The sequence below is a fragment of the Urocampus carinirostris genome, chromosome 10, assembly GCF_059441175.1.
Source record: "Urocampus carinirostris isolate Australia breed hairy pipefish chromosome 10, RoL_Ucar_1.0, whole genome shotgun sequence".
Lineage (NCBI taxonomy): Eukaryota > Metazoa > Chordata > Actinopteri > Syngnathiformes > Syngnathidae > Urocampus > Urocampus carinirostris.
The window spans coordinates 31627473-31644798 of record NC_142358.1 but is presented as its reverse complement, the minus strand read 5'-3'; the positions used below and the strand labels follow the sequence as shown (position 1 = coordinate 31644798).

The 17326-nt window shown below is 39.9% G+C and overlaps 2 protein-coding genes across 5 annotated transcripts in view; one reads left to right on the top strand and one right to left on the bottom strand.

Annotated features, from left to right (window-relative positions):
* veph1 (ventricular zone expressed PH domain-containing 1) overlaps window positions 1–919 on the bottom strand; it is a 105349-nt gene extending 104430 nt beyond the window's left edge. For 2 of the 3 annotated variants that reach the window (XM_088346354.1, XM_088346357.1), the window contains exon 1: window positions 788–919. The gene's annotated coding sequence lies outside the window, so the exon portion shown is untranslated. The remainder of the gene's footprint in view (window positions 1–787) is intronic. The other variant, XM_088346356.1, reaches the window with a different exon arrangement.
* Window positions 920–2845: 1926 nt separating this feature from the next.
* On the top strand, window positions 2846–16930 carry LOC148358749 (lysosomal amino acid transporter 1 homolog). Of its 2 annotated transcripts, XM_088346371.1 has the most exons (8): window positions 2846–3023; window positions 3142–3521; window positions 8083–8212; window positions 8553–8640; window positions 8966–9075; window positions 11549–11650; window positions 13086–13271; window positions 13456–16930. In XM_088346371.1, the coding sequence occupies exons 2-8, from the start codon at window positions 3319–3321 to the stop codon at window positions 13573–13575; spliced, it is 939 nt and encodes a 312-aa protein (XP_088202497.1). In that variant the 5' UTR covers window positions 2846–3023; window positions 3142–3318; the 3' UTR covers window positions 13576–16930. The 2 variants fall into 2 exon arrangements, with proteins under 2 accessions (XP_088202497.1, XP_088202498.1); XM_088346372.1 differs by having other exon boundaries at window positions 2846–3521; window positions 13459–16930.
* The last annotated feature ends 396 nt before the right edge of the window (window positions 16931–17326 follow it).

The following is a 17326-nucleotide window of genomic DNA, read 5'->3' as shown; positions in this document are numbered from 1 at the left end:
ACGCGAACCTTTCGACGTCGGTGCCGGCTTTTTAGACCCAACTGCTGTGTTAGGAGTCATTAGGTGACCAAACCCCCCAATTCAAACCCTTAATGCCGAGCGCCAAGCAGGGAGGCAATGAGTACCAATGTTGTAAGTCTTAGGTATGACTCGGTCGATGCTTGAACCAGCGACCTCCCAGTCTCGGAGCGGGCGCCCTACCATCTAGTCTACCGACCTGGCAACATTATTGACTCTCAGTTGAACAAGAATATGAAGGACTGTTTAGCCAATCAGTATGCAGAACACAATGCACGTTGCAAATCAGTAAAGAAGCGAGACCGTGAAAAGCAAGGGTTCACTCTATATCATTCAAAAAAAAGGTTGAGAACCGCTAGGTTACACCATCTCCCAAGTCTGACCTTGAAAAGTGTACCCCTGATCCCTTCTCGCCGCCACAACGTAAAACTTCAGAATCAACCGTAAACAAATAAAAATGTCGGTGATGCGACTGAACTCGCCTCTAAAACTCCAAACACATTCCGTAAGATTTAGGCGCCAAGGGGACGATGGAGGCAAATCAGGTGTAATACAACTGAATACAGCATTGATAAACAAGTTACTCTCAGTGCTTTCGAATACATAAATTCTTAAAATGATAATATAGGTGGTAAACAGACAACTTTCCTGAAATGGAAGGAACGTACAGGTCAGCGACATCCTCGCATTTTCTCCAGAACCAGCGCGTGTCGAATGACAGCGAGCTGATTCCTTCGTCCCTCGCCCCGCAAAGCGTCGTGACGCTTACCTGTGAAAGGAGAAAGCGCTGCCGGATAAATACGCAGTTTAGCAAAGCTTGGTGGGGATCCCAGACGAAATACGAAGCGACACCTGACACATTTTTTTATCCCGACGAGCCTCGCACAAGCTTGAAGTTAACCCTACAGAGAAGCCAAATTCGTCTCCGGTGCGCCATCTTGCGGTGGAAATGAGTGCAGCACGCAACAGGTGGACTCATCGGGGGCTTTGATGATGCCTTCAAGGACGTCTGAAAGTCAGACATTGATGTCACAATTCACTTGGCCCTTTTATTATATAAAGAATTATAGGATTCCGTTTTTTACATGTGACCCTTTTAGCGTTTTATTGAACATTGCATCAATACAAATACAATTCGCATGAAACAGTCAAATAACAATATAAATGTAACTATTTTCAAGGGACAGTAATTTAATTGTCGGGTGGCATACCCAGAAATAAGTCTTGGGGGGGTTCTGATTGGCTCCCTGTCACCATTTGAACCCAGTTATGTCAGTCGCCTGCGAACCTCAGTGTATACTCGGCAAGCGTTTTTTGACCCTGACTCCCACCTGTCCCATTTTTGCTCCCGTCTGTCTCCGGCTAAGACCTGTTTGGATTCTGAACACATCTGCTCTCCTGTCCTGGCTTAGGACCTCTTTTTGTCCCCGACTATGTCTACTCTCCCGCTCTGGCTTACGACTCGTTTCCGACCCCGACCACGCTTTGCTCTCCCAGTCCCGGCCACCGACCAGTTTTTCCGTCCCTGACACCGCCATCGCTCGCTACGGAAGATCCACTTCCGTGTTCGGTACACAATCCGAGTATGAGAGCGACTTGCTTCCCGTGTCCAGCGAACACCGGATCGTGGGCGCAGCTCTTCCTCTTCTGTTCAATAAAACTCGTGGTAAAGGCTACACAATTGGGCCCTGTTTCCGTTCTGGTCCTGACACTCACAAGTGGTAATCCGCCTTCCAGGATGACAGGGGGTACTATAGATTTAGCATTGGGTAACAGTACACAAAACATAGTGATCAACAAAATAAAACAACAGTTTATATGGTGAAATTTGACCAAAAAGTCCACAACAGTAACAACGAAGATTCCCATCTCTACCGGCAGGCGTTGACATGCTTCAGGTCCAGATGCTGGTCCGCTTACTCATCTCAAATCGTCTTTCTCCCTTGTATTTGGTGCATTTTTGAGGACAACCATAATGGCCCGGTGTTACAGGGCTTGGCATTGCTGGGCTTGGTGTTGCGGGGCATTCTACTTGAGCAAGGTTGTTGGGACCATGGTTTGTTTAAAAAGCGCCAGGGAGCAACTAGGAAGCGCCAAAGAGCAACATGCAGATTCAGATGCACTTGTTACCTGCTGGGGGATCAGGAATGTGTGAACAATGTTCTGATCAATGTAGTTCCTGCAATGAAGTGATTTATCATACTCAAATCATTCCCAGACACTTGATACTTGCTGATCAGCAGCGCCAACGCCTTTAGAATAGTTTAAAATGAAAAAGAAAAAACAGGGGAAAAACATCTTTAAGTTTTGGAACTATGGGACAATGCTTCTGAAAATGTTTTAATACGGCATGACACTGAAAGAGCTGAACTTTCGTGTAAAGTTTGGGGCTTCAAACTATCATCTCGCACACCGCAAGTGGCCTCCTTGCTTTAAGTCTGAGACCCTTGCTGTATGTCAAATTGATTATATGGTATCCTTGCAGTTTTTTTATGTCAAATACATTTAAGACTTTGTGCATTACAAAATTACTAATTTGTGAGGTGATAAATTTAAAAAAGCAAAGTAAATACATTACATGAGTTAAGTAATAAACAAATGAGAAAGTAATATTGTTAGTCATTTATGATAAAAATGCAATTATTGTACTACTATAGCTGCGGATACTATTATGTTACTACTACTACTACTACTACTTATAATAATAATGATGGTAATAATAATAATAATAATAATAATAATAATAATAATAATAATTGTGAAACTTCAATTATATTACTTTGAAAATCTAACCGGATCTTTACAGACATTTTAGATATTTTGACGCATGATGGTTACCATCAACAGACGCTAGCAGGAATGCTCGTTTTTGAGACAAGACCACCATCTACCTCGATATTTGACCACTATTAGCAAGTATCTGTTACAAATTCTTGCAACCATGTGGGGGAAGTTCAGTATTTACCGTAAACACTTTGTGATCTCCATTGTGTCCACCAGATGAAGTAAGCGGCATTCTCTCCTTTTTGGCAATGAAGACGTTTTTTTTTTCAAGTACTGAGCGAATGATCATTAGAGCTCAAAATACAAATAACTAAAACAAAATATTTGCTGTCCCTAAAGATCTGGACAGATTTTACGTGCTCTCCTGCAGCATCCTTAGGATTCGACACGAGTGGCGTCAGTGATGGAGACAGGAACATATCTGCTGCAGATATGCACGAATGCAAGTTAAGTAGCTTGAATTGTTAAACTTTTAGTTTTAAATTGCGGCATTGTGACAGCAGGTGAGGGCATAAAATGGCCCATGCACGATTTCCTGTAAAGAGTGTAGAGTCAACTAACGCTAACTGGAGCGCCCCGACACCAGACGGACCTTTGTGCGTGAACGGGACACCGTGGATCCTTCACCTGCTGGAGGAGTGTGTGGATAACGAGTGGGAGTACAGTAGCGTGGTGATTGGACTCGTATCTATGTTTTGCTTTCTGCTATCTACTTTACCGTAAGTGAAAATGCATTGTTAAAAATCCAAATACATTGCAGTGTTGTGCACAACATTTCCATCAAAGCTATTATTGACAAGCCCTACAAATGCATAGAGCTCGATCACAACAGCTTATGGTTTCTTTGCATTCTTCAATTCTATATTCAAGAAGAGTGGTTCTCAAGTGGCAGCACGGCGGTGCAGTGGTTAGAGCGTGTGCGGCACAGTTCTGAGGTCATGAGATCAAACTTCCTGTGTGGAGTGTGCATGTTCTCCCAGTGCTTCCGTGGGTTTCCTCCGCGCACTCCGGTTTTCTCCCACATTCCAAAAACATGCATGTCAGGTTAATTGGCCAGTCCAAATTGTCCTTAGGTGTGAATGAGCGAGCGAATTGCCTGTCCCTGTGACCGTCTGGCAACCAGTTCAGGGTGTCCCCTGTCCACTGCCCGAACACAGCTGGAATGGGCTCCAGCACCCCCGCGACCCTACTGAGGATAAGCAGTGCAGATAATGGATGGATGGTTCACAAGTGGTCTAGCTTTAGCACCGTCCATTTCGTCGTCATGACAAGCTGCGACCCAAATCAAGAAAAAATGCAGATAATGGATGGATATCTTCATCCTGGAATGTATTTTTTCTTGATTTGGGTCGCAGCTTGTCATGATGATGAAATGGTGGGTGCTGAAGCTAGACCACTTGAGAACCATTCAGCACCCACCATTTCATCGTCATGACAAGCCGTGACCCAAATCAAGAAAAAAACCCTCCCAGGATGAAAAGACAATATCCGTCCATTATCTGCACCGCTTATCCTCAGTAGGGTTGCGGGGCTGCTATCCTCGGGCAGTGGGCAGGGGACACCCTGAACTGGTCGCCAGCCAGTCGCAGGGCACACAGAGACAGACAACTCATTCGCTCATTCATACCTAGGGACAATTTGACGCAAGCACGGGGGGAACATGCAAACTCTGCACAGGAAGGCCAGCAGTTGGACCTGAACCCATGACCTTATAACTGTGCCGCGGACACGTTTATCCACTCAGCTGCTGTGCCGCCTACATAGTTGAATATATCCACCTTTTTTTGCCCCAAATACAAAATTACCAGCAAAACCAGAATGTACCATATTGACTGGCTTTTAAACCGACATCGCATATAAACGACCCCCTAAAACTGCTTTAAAATAGCCACATACTAAAAGAAATGTGTACCCAAAATACAAAACTCAATTCCAATGAAGTTGGGAAAGTGTGTTAATTGCAAATAAAAATTGATCCAAGTAAATTGCAAATTCTTTTCAACCCATATTTAAATGAATGCACAGCAAAGACAACATATTTATTGTCTTCACTCATAAACTTTATTGTTTTGGGAGAAAATCATCAACTCTGTAATTTGATGACAGCAACACGTGCCAAAATAGTTGGGACAGGTGTCAATAACTACTCAGAAAGTGGATGAATGGAAATCAACCAACTATTTGCAGGTGAACAGATGAATTAGCAACAGGTGAGAGTTGTTACTGGGTATAAAAAAGGGAGACCCGAACAAGCTAAGTCATTCACATGCAAGGATGGGGCGAGGTTCACCTCTTTGTGAACAACTGCGTGAGCAAATTGTTGAACAGTTTAAAAACAACATTCCTCAAAGTACAATTGCAAGGAATTTAGGGATATCATCATCTACAGTCCATAATATTGTGAAAAGGTTCAGGGAATCTGGAGAAATCACTGTGCGTAAACGGCATGGCCGTAAACCATTATTGAATGCCCGTGACCTCCGAGCCCTCAAGCGGTACTGCATTAAGAACCGACATCAATGTGTAAAGGACATCACCACATGGGCTCAGGAACACTTTGGAAAACCACTGTCAGTCAATACAGTTCGACGCTATATCCGTAAGTGTGGGTTAAAACTTTATGTTGCAAAGCGTAAGCCATTCATCAACAACATCCAGAAACGCCGCAGGGTTCTCTGGGCCCGAGCCCATCTAAAATGGACTGATACAAAGTGGAAAAGTGTTCTGTGGTCTGATGAGTCAGTTTTCCAAATTGTGTTTGGAAATTGTGGACGTCGTGTCCTCCGGTCCAAAGAAGAACAGAACCACCCAGACTGTTATGCACGCAAAGTGCAAAAGCCAGCATCTGTGATGGTATGGGGGTGCATGAGTGGCCAAGGAATGGGTAACCTGCACATCTGTGAAGGCACCATTAATGCAGAAAAGTACATTCAGGTTTTGGAACAAAGTATGTTGCCATCCAAACAGAATCTTTACCATGGGCGCCCTTGCTTCTTCCAGCAGGATAATGCCAAGCCACACACTGCACGTCTCACGACAGCGTGGCTTCGTAGTAAGAGGGTGCGGGTGCTTGACTGGCCTGCCTGCAGTCCTGACCTGTCTCCCATTGAAAATGTGTGGCGCATTATAAAGCGCAGAATAAGACAAAGGAGACCCCGGACTGTTGAACAGCTGAAGCTGTACATAAAGCAAGAATGGGAAAGGATTCCACTATCAACGATTCAACAACTAGTCTCCTCACTTCCTAAACGTTTATTGAGTGTTATTAAAAGGAAAGGTGATGTAACACAATGGTGAAGAAGCCCCTTTCCCAACTACTTTGGCACTTGTTGCAATTATAAAATTCTAAGTTTATCATTATTTGCTTATGGAAATAAAGTTTATGAGTTTGAACATGGATAATCTTGTCTTTGTGGTGTATTCATTTAAATATGGGTTAGAAAAGGTTTGCAAGTCATTCTATTCTAATTTTACTGACATTTTAAACTTTTTCCCAACTTCAATGGAATTGACTTTTGTATTTATAAAACGTGTACTAAACATGTATACGATTGATATTTATTATGCACGTAATAAATATCAATATACTGGTAAAAAGTTGAAAATATTATGTGAAACCATTTACTGTACCTTCCAGCAGTGCTTTAATGGCAGACACTCGCACATCATTTTCATATTTTGCAATAATTTCCCTTCTTCCACTCGATCATTGTTGTCAATCATTTCCACTTTTCCTTTCCCTTATTACTAACCTTCTTGGGACCCATTATTATGGGCAGAAAAGGGAAATAAAGCCAACCAAATCACAACAAAATGAGATGTGGTCCCTCTCTTACACAATTGGGACGATGCCGATTGACTGAACAGGAAGATGAGATTGAGCAGGGCGTTATTGCCATCTACTGTTAAAGAGTAAAATCGACACTCTGTTTTTACTTCTTAGCATTATTTTGCCAAGGCAAAGGCCCACGACCCACTGAAAACGGGTACGCAACCCAGTTTTGGGTCCCGACACTGCTCTAGAACAGTGACGTTCGGGGACGTTTGTGTCTGGTGAGGCACAGACAAATTTACAAATGATGAAACTGCATCTTACTATTTGATTGATAGCAAGAAAGCAATAGCTTAACTGTAGCATTTAAAAAAAAGTTTAATTGCCTTACATTAATTCATAAATAATGTCTATGCGCTTCTCCTTTAGAATAAAAGCATCGATAGATATGGCTTGTAGTGCTGCAGTGCATCAGGAAGGTAGTTCTCCCAGGGCGAGGCTTAGTCATTGCAAAAGAATTCCCTGCAGTGAGAAATAAAAATACTAATGTCGTGACCAGAAGGGAGACAGGACCCACTTGCAATGCGTTTCTCACAAGTTTTTATTGGAAGGAAGAGAAAGGGCTGGGCCCACGATCTGGTGTTCGCTGGACGCGGGAAGCAAGTCGCTCTGGTACTCGGATTGTGCTACGAACGCGGAAGTGGATCTTCCGTGGCGAGCGGTGGCGGTGTCAGGGACGGAAAAAGCGGGTGGGTAGCCGGGACGGGAGAACAAAAACCTGGTCGGGGTCGGAAGCGAGTCGTAAGCCAGAAACGGAGAGAAGACGTTGTCGGGGACAAAAAGAGGTCGAAAGCCTGGACGGGAGAGCAGACGTGGTCAGGATCGGGGAGCAAACAACGGGACATGTGGGAATCAGGGTTGAAAAATGCTTGCTTAGCGTTCACTGAGGTTCGCAGACGGACTGACAAAAGGCGACAGACAGGACTGGATTCAAATACTGACAGGGAGCCAATCAGAACCCGCGGTTGTTGGCACCAAAAGAGCAGGCACAGCTGAGTCACATCAGTTATCATGACAACTACATGGTTTAACTTTCTGTTCGCTTGCTAATACTATTGTTTGGGCCTAAGGTTTGCATCAAATCAGAATCCCTGGTCTCACTATCACCCTTTGTCACGAGGCAAAAGATTTGCGTGCCTCACACTACATTCAGAGGCTCAGCATACTAATAAGTTACATACTAACTGTCTTCAAATTATTAATAACATTATGTGAAAATTAAGCAATTTTGAAAAAGATAATAGTAAATTTGTGAAGAAGTTTAACACTGAATAAATATAAATATTTAATATATCTTTGATTTTATATTTCCATGATGACAGGAGAGGCACAGCATCACCTGCCTGACTGACTGCATGCATGCCCCTGCTCTAGAAATCATTGATCTACGATGCTTGAGGATTTCTCTGCCCTGTATTTGTTAATACATCTTCTTGTCTTTCATCTAGTCAGGTCCTTGAATCTTATCGGAATGGAAAAGTGGATGAGGCCTTGTCTTTTGGCTTTCTCTTCTTCCTCTTCAGTGGCGATGTCACCAGCTTTGCGGGTTGCTACCTTACCAGACAGTTGCCAATTCAGGTTTGCACACACACACAATCAACACACGGTTGCTTTAACCTGTTTCTGTTTTCATACATAATATGCAAATTCAAATAACAGAGTCATGGCATGCTTCTTCTCATGGCTCCAGCTAACATGTTGTATGACAAGCTTGCAATGTTATATAATTGTCATAGTATTTAAGTATTTTAAAGTTACATTAACACACCTTTACACCCGTATACTCATTGGTTAACCAATATTGATTTTGATACCCATATCGGACTGCCCCTATTTTAACCAAGTCTAAAAAGGAACCCTGATATAATCAACTCCGTATTTGACTGGTGTTAACATAGTTGCTATGCGGTCTTCGCAGGTGGTCACAGTGGTCTTCTACATCTTTACAGACCTGATTCTCATCTCACAGTTTATTTATTATAAGATAAAGAACAACTCGAGCAGAAGTAAGTGTGCTGATCTTTTTAGGTTGATTTACAGTAGATGTGCTTTATATTCACAAGATTACTTAATGTCCTTTATATAAAGTATCGCATTTCAGTTATGTTTGTAGAATCTTCATTGCTGATTACAAGCCATTTTTTGGCATTGAGATTTGGTCAAAAGATTTTGAAATACAACTTACCCAACTTACTCATGTATTTACATATTTCAACTGATGATATCATATTCTATCATTGTTAAACGTGACAGTAAACGGATTGACTGGTCGTATCTCACTTAACTGGTATTTTTTCTGTTCAATGTTATTGTTGTGTGTTTTTGTCTTAGAGCGACCTGTGTTGAAGTGGCTGTGTTTCTCCTGGTGTTTGAGTGCAACGTTTCTTCTGCTGGTTTTACCCAAAGTCATCATTGACAAAATAAAAAACAAAGAGTTCCTCGTAGGTCAATATTCACACATTTGTATGACATATTTTCTTAATCAGAGACCTAAACTAAAAAAAGAAGTTGTTCAAATCGATTTGTAATTTACTATATTTTAAACAAATAGGCTAAACTATACAGTGAAAAAATAAGTATTTGAAAACCCTGCTGTTTTGCTATTTCTCCCACTTAGAAGTCATGGAGGGGTCTGAAATTTTCATCGTAGGTACATGTCCACTGTGAGAGAGATAAACTAAAAAGAAAAATCCAGAAATCACGATGCAATATTTTTAACAATTTGTTTGTATGATACAGCTTTAAATATGTATTTGAACACCTGTGTGTCATCTAGAATTCTGACCCTTAAAGACCTGAATCAGATCCACCTGTTTCAGGTCGTCAGCTGCATAAAAACAACTGTCCACCCCAAACAACCAGTAAGACTTTAACTTGTAACTTTGGGAAGACCAAAGAGCTGTCCAAAGACACCAGAGACAAAATTGTATTCCTCCACAAAGCTGGAAAGGCGTGAAAGAGAGGATGACTGGGGGCTGTGTATTGTGAGATTTTGGGGAACAACCTTCTTCCCAAGAGCATTGAAGATGGGTCGAGGCTAAGTCTTCCAACACGACAACGACCCGAAGCACACAGCCAGGAAAACCAAGGAGTGGCTTCATAAGAAGCATATCAAGGTTCTAGCGTTGCCCAGCCAGTCCCCAGACCTGAACCCAATCGAAAATCTTTGGAAGGAGCTCAAACTCCGTGTTTTTCAGCAACAGCCCAGAAACCTGACTGATCTAGATAAGATCTGTCTGGAGGAGTGGGCCAAGATCCATTCTGCAGTGTGTGCAAACCTAGTGAAAAACTACAGGGAACGTTTGACCTCTGTAAGAGCTAACAAAGGCTACTGTACCAAATATTAACATTCATTTTCTCAGGTGTTCAAATACTTATTTGCAGATATATCACACAAATAAATTGTTAAAATATCATGCATTATGATCTCTGCAGTTTTCTTTTTAGTTTATCCCTCTCACAGTGGACATGCACCTACAATGAAAATTTCAGACCCCTCCATGATTTCTAAGCGGGAGAAATAGTAAAATAGCAGGGTGTTCAAATACTTATTTTCTTCACTGTATATGGTATACATAAATAATAAGATTATGTAATTTTACCTCATTTAAAAAATATTTTTAAACTGAAATAATAGAAATTGGAATGTTATGTAATTACACTCATTATTAATTATTATATAACATAAATAGCTAATGATCATTTCAACCAGTTGCTACTCTTAACAAACTTGGTCTGCTCCATTGGCAGATTGCATTTTGCTCTTTTTAAAAAGCAAACAAAAAAGTATTTTATATATTATATTTTCATGGGGAAAAAAACAAAGGGAGTATATCTTAAAATTACAAAATTAATAACACTTAACAATACCAACTGCATGTACTAATAGTTAATTTTTTTAATTACGTTTTTTAAAATACATTTTTATTTTAATGTTGAACCATTGCTGTTTTTCCAAAGCAAGACAAATGTTTTCAATGGGAAGCTCTTAAGCATAAGTGTATGTTTAGTTGTCACTAGTAGAAACTGAATAAAGGCACATTTGTGTTTGATAGAAAATAATCAGGTTAGTCATTTGGTTTCAGATTTATTAGTACATACTATGATCTGTATTTTCCTCTTAGTGGGACTGAAACAAATGATTTTATTTTTAACTGAGTACTTAATCAGCTATTTTTCATTCGTTGATCACATCATACTATGTTTTTGGCATTGCAGAAAATGCACAGATTGTTTATGATTATTTCACCTAATAGGACACTTCCAAGACTAAGCCCCAAAAAACAGATCCAGAAAATTGTGAAAAGGACAGTGTGTGTTACTTGATTACCAGACGTCACTGTATAGTAGCACGAATAGCCAACATGTCAGGTTTCTCTTCTCCAACTCAGGTGAAGCAAATGTTCAGCTTAGATAGCTAGCTGTTTGGGTTCTTGATAATGGTCCAGGTAATTGGAATCCCCTTGTATTGGAGCATAGAAACTGCAAAAACATGCAGGATATGCAACAAGCGAGGCCACCCTTGGTGTAGTGAACCCAAAAATGAATGCTAAAAAGTACAAGGAAAGGGTTAAGGTTTTATGCCCACCTTTTTTAGGTTTTTGGGTACCTGTCTCAGCAATATGACAAGACAATCACGTCAGCTCCCATTAGGTGAAGCTTGAGTTACGTAAAATAAATGCCAATTTCTCGACTGAGTATATTGAAAGTATTTTATATGATAGTTCTTGTATTCCTGCTTATTATTTAAATTGATATTGATTGTCCTTAATGAATTAATTTTTTTTTTACTATGTGTGGGTGGTAAATAACACACACTGTCCCTTTAATTTTGATGAAAAGATAAACAAGCGTTTTACATCACATGACTGCTGAAATTTGCAAAATGAATTATCTTTGTATTTTTTTTTCCAGGGGCCAACTTCATCTATATCATTGGAAATATCAGGCTACATATGTGGATACCTGGCCACTGTTTTCTACCTCTCTTCTCGCTTCCCACAGCTCTATAAAAATGTAAGTGACACTTTTATTGGTATAAGCCGAGAGTGTCAAAGTTGAATGGACAGAGGGCCAAATAAAACACTACAAGCTGAGGGCCAAACCGACCGAATGTCAGGACCAGAACGGAAAAAGGACCCAATTAAGTTACGTTTCTCACAAGTTTTATTTGAGGAAAGAGACAGGGCTGCAAATCGCTCTTGTACTCGGATGGTGCTCCGAACGCGGAAGTGGAACTTCTGTAGCGAGCGACGACGGTGTCAGGGACGGAAAAAATGGGTTGGTAGCCGGGACTGGGAGAGCAAGGCGTGGTCGGAAGCGAGTTGTAAGCCAGAATAGGAGAGAAGACGTAGTCGGCGACAAAAGAGGTCGAAAGCCGGGACGGGAGAGCAGACGTGGTCAGGATCAAAAACAGGTCGAAGCCGGGGACAGACGGGAGCAAAAACAGGACAGGTGGGAGTCAGGGTCGAAAAAGGCTTGCCGAGTGTTCACTGAGGTTCGCAGACGGACTGACAAAAGGGGACAGACAGGGCTGGGTTCAAATACTGATCGGGAGCCAATCAGAAACCGCGGTAGTTGGCGCCAAAAGAGCGGGCACAGCTGAGTCACATCAGTAATTATGACACCGAATGTTCAACATTTTTAAACACGCATACAGTCTAGTAGTGAACCTACCGAAAACCACAAATATGGTCCAATATGATCAGATAAATGAGGCAATATTTTCTTATGCGTGCATTTGTAAACTTTAATTTTCAAAAGACGTAAAAGACAAAATTAATTTATATGAAAATCCTCACAACAGGAACATTGAATGAAATAAGTCGTTATTATTCAGAAACCATCAGTGTATAACCTATAGTTTCTGTTATAGCAAGAGTTGGCTGAATGTAAATAGATTTTTTTTAATCATTCATTTAACTAAAATATTTTTTAAAAGTATAATTCGATTTAAATAAAATAAAATACAGTTCCAAAATGTATCAGACAAAAAACTTTCTTCAAGGACGAGTAACGTACAGAAAAAAAGAAAATATATGATCCCTTGTGAAGAATTGGGATTGCTTTGATAGTCATTGATTACAATGTAGAGAACATCGAGGTTAGACAAGGCACTCCAGGATAAACGTGTAATAAAGACTTAAAAATAAAATATAACACAATAATGAATCATGATCAGCTCACGTGGGTCCAGAAAACCTTGCAGAAGCCGCCCGCAAGCCTTGACTTTGACATAGGTAGTTTAAGAAGTCTGTTGGCTAGCTGATTATGATAAAGATGATAGTGATTTCGTTCTAAGGAACTCATCCTGTTTCAACTTTTTATTATTGCATTTTCAGTCGTCGTTACTGAAACACTGAATTTAACAATTTATTATCTGGTTTTTCTTTCAATTTTTTCAGTTAACGTTTTTCTTTTTAATTGACAAAAATGGTTGTTTTTGTTGTAGTTCCAAAGGCAGTCAACCGAGGGCACGTCCTACTTGTTGTTTGCGCTTGCTATGATGGGCAATGCGACATATGGGCTGAGCGTCATAATGGTCCTGCCTACACTAAAGGACTCCAAAAAGAACTTCATCGTCAAACATCTGGCCTGGCTCATCGGCAGTCTGGGAGTCTTAGTCCTGGATTTTTTTGTATCCTTATCACAAAATTCTTGTCATACGTTGACGTCATAGCCTTAAGCCCATCTTCCATCTGTCGGGCAGTCATTCTCCCAACGTAACCTCAGACTCATTCATTGTCAGAGGTTTGAATGTGTTTTTTGCTGATGAATCGGACATTGAATGCATCACTGTAAAAACCTTGACCGTTGTTGAGCAGGTAACAATCCAGTTTGTTTTGTACAGAAAGAATAACTCGTCCAAAAGAGGCGCATCACTCACTGCACTGGAAGTGGAACCTCTCCTGTGTGACGAGGAGGAGCTCTCTGTCTTGTAACACACTTAAGGTGATTGGTTAGTTCGGTTGGATCACTAGGGTCGTAGGGGCACCATTTCCTGTGGTGTATCTTGGGCAAGTACAGGCTGGTGGCACCCATCCCTCTCCAGGCTGTTTCCACCCAGTCTCTAACTTGGGACTTTTTGCGAGTTAGGCGAATGTGCTAACCACGGCACTACAGAAACACTACACCTGAGATGATTTTTTTGGCTTGATGCTGTTAACAGGGAAACCAGAAAAAGAATGTCATGTGATACAAGAAATTATCTAGTTTTAACGTTTGAGTTTTCTACATTTGTGAATCACCAGTTCCCAAATAGGTAAATAGAGCCTTAACTTAGTAATTGCCACTATCGGTGTCAGCTTGTATCTTCACCGCAGTTTGGATTATTGTGGTTGAAGACTTTTTAGCATTTTTTTGGGTGGGTTTTTTTTTCATTCTTTATTTGTATTTACAGTTTTGTTGTTTGGCACGTCACCTTCCACAGACTCGCACACCTGTTCCTCACAACCCACACCTGACTAACAAAAAAACAAGTATTTGATGACTGTGCCTACAGAAAAAGCTGTCATTCATTGTTTTTCCACTTCTATTTTAATTGTGTTCCATTTCAGTTTAATTGTTTTCTGACCCCTACTTGTTTGTTGTGTTTTTATTGTAAAGTGGTTAGCTCAATGGCCTAACATGCGAAAGGTTCCCGGTTTGAGACCAGGTGGAAACACTTGTTGGCCAAGACACACCATAGGAAATGGTGCCCTACAACCACTAAGGTTGGTGGGTAGGGCACGCACCCACCCACCATTTGTCTGTTACTCTGTTCCTGTGCTTTTTTTTAAACAATAACCCATATTATTTGAAAACACACACTTTGTATCCTGCTTCCCAGCATTTGGGTCCACTCTGAGAATGTGACAGTTGTAGTTACGTGGCGCCATGCAGAAGCTTAAAACATAATCTGCATTTGCTAACAAAAATTAACATTTGTAATTGCAAATTGCAAAAGAACTATTGGGCAGATTTCAATGCATTTTTATTATCAAGTTAATTGACAAACATTATAATATATTTTGTGTTTTATATCATAGAATATTTCGTTTTGTATCTTTGTATCTATCTTTCCAAAACTTCAATATTTAAATAAATTGGAGGGAATCAGAAATCTGATTCATCGAAAAATAATCGACCGATTCATCGATAATGAAATGAATCGTTAGTTGCAGCCCTAATTCCTATAATACTAAAATACAAGACTTATTTGACTTATCTGTACTAATACTACTTGCTAATTGTACAATACGGAAGACAAGCAATTCAGAAATTGGATCAATCGAAGCTATGAAACACAGATTCACACATGTATGAGCTGATATTTAAGAAATTAAAATAATTTGCTCGTATATTCAATGAAAATCTAATCATTCAAATTTGTATAAATAAAACAACTGTATCAATAAATGTGTATTACTCTTTTCAATAACAATCATCAGCATAGGTGTTCTATGTACATAACGTTCACTGCCAGCAGAATGTCAAAACCTGAATGAGCAACACCATCAATATTTGCTCGTCCCTTCTCTATTTACAATGCAAAGAAAAGAGGTCACATGGTATGTGCACGATTCTCCTGAAACATGCCTTTGATACATATTAGACTACATGACATGTTTTAATACTAAATGCTAGTCAATATTATGTTCTTTCTATTACGATAAACTGCCGTCACATCAAATTACTAAATCCTCGGATATCGTGTTAATCAGTAATATCACCAACCTGTCATTTACCTATGGAAGATTTGTACTGATAAACAAACATGATACCTTGACAACATGATCATTTTAATGTGTTTATTTGTGTAAACATGTACAGCTGAGCCTCCTTTTAATGATTAATTTCTGTAAAGCATTATTATTTGCTTTTGAATTGTATATTTTGTGTGTGCAAGGGATAAATGAAATGTTTATTGAAGGTTTTGTTGGATACATTAATCAAAACATGACACAAAAAAAAAAAACTAATGCTGAGAGTGAGCATGGCCAAATATGGTCACCTTAAGCCCCCTCCCCTAAGGAAATTTGACAGATCTGTTTCTGCCAACCTTTGCTTAAAGGTTTGCACCATATTTGCACTAATAACCCGGTCAGGCAAAAAATTCCAAATTTTTGGTATCCTGAAAGAAATAAAGTTTCCATGCAAGTTGCTGGTAGGTCTAGGCACCCGTAACTTATATCTGTGACCACGTAAACCATCAACACGACAGAACTCAAATGATATAAAGGATATGGAGTTATATGACTTCCTTCAAGCTATTGTTGGCTTAAACATAAAGGCCTTTTTTTGCATATTTTGAACAGCTTGTTTTACCCACTTTACACGATAACCCACTTTAATGGTAATTATATTACACAGTCGGGCATTGTTTGTTTCTGTTGCAAATACGGTACTGTACTTAAATTTTAGAATTTAGATTATACCATATTTTCACGTACCCGCAAAATTATTGCGGTTGAGCGGTATTTATTAAACCGAGGAAGTTAAAATGACAGTGTGTATTATTTGACAACTATATTTCACTGCATTGTGTATGTGCAACCAAAAATGAGTGTTAAACAAGACAGCATGCACGGAGAAAAAGAAAAACAATCACGGGTGGATAGTTAAAAAAAAAAAAAAAGCAGGGGAGAGGGAAACTCAGCCCGATCAAAACGTAATGATTGATATTTTAGACACAACTGTCTAAAATTCGGGTTGGGCTCGGGCTCAGGCTGAATATCTTACCTTTAGGTTGAAAGTGGCGGACAAAAACTTTCCTTGTTTGCAAAAGGCTTGCTCTCTACAGAGTTATACGACCTTTTACTTTTCAATCAACACAACAATATATTTATTTGTGCAGCTCCGTCTCTTCAAGTTTAACGGCTGTTGGCGCGATCGCTTTGGTGTTGGTCGAAAGCGGTGCGTTACTTTGAATAAAGCGTTTTTCTGCCCTCCCCCAAGTTGTCACGTCTTTTCGGATTATGTCACCATTCAAAATAGCAACTACCATATAGTTAGATAACGATAAGGAATACAGTATTCACGACTGTGCCGAAAGAAAAGGCAATAAGGGCTGAGTTTTGACAGAACAGTTTGATCGAAACGGCTCTATGAGCTGGCTCTCAGAAAAGGGAGCCATAAAAAGAGTCGGAATCCCCATCTCTACAACAGACCTTACGAGTGATTTAATTTACTAAACTTTATATTGTTTACTACTGATATTTTATTATATTGTTTACGGTTTATTTCTGTTGCTCTTCAAGTGCAGGTTAATCTGTTGCTGGTGAGGTGCAATAAATGCTTCAAGGTTCTACAACACAACCACCTGTCTGTTCTTCTCTTTTCAACTGACTCAAATACATTTTGACAGATATAATTTGACATACAAAAACTAATGGAAATAATTACTTTCCCTAGTAACTAGTTACTTTTACTATTGAGTAATTGAGTTACTAACTCAGTTACTTTTTGAAATAAGTAGTGAGTAACTTTAACTAATTAAATTTTCCAGAGTGCTCAACACTAGTACCCAAATAAATTGGTCATTACTAGTAAACTGGGCTATTTGGTAATACTAAGATTTGACAAACATTATTGTTGATCTTTTTAATAGGTAAGACATCTAACCCCTTACCTGCCCAACTGCTATTTAAGGTCTGTAAATTATTCATTCGGAAAGAGGGAAATTATAATTTAAGGGGCTGTAGTGAATTCATA

Excerpts from the sequence above, each read along its gene's own strand:
- LOC148358749 (XM_088346371.1), top strand. The coding sequence starts at position 3,319 with ATGGCCCATGCACGATTTCCTGTAAAGAGTGTAGAGTCAACTAACGCT. Across the intron at positions 8,213-8,552 it reads CCAGACAGTTGCCAATTCAG|GTGGTCACAGTGGTCTTCTA; the intron begins GTTTGCACACAC and ends CGGTCTTCGCAG. Across the intron at positions 8,641-8,965 it reads AAAGAACAACTCGAGCAGAA|AGCGACCTGTGTTGAAGTGG; the intron begins GTAAGTGTGCTG and ends TTTTTGTCTTAG.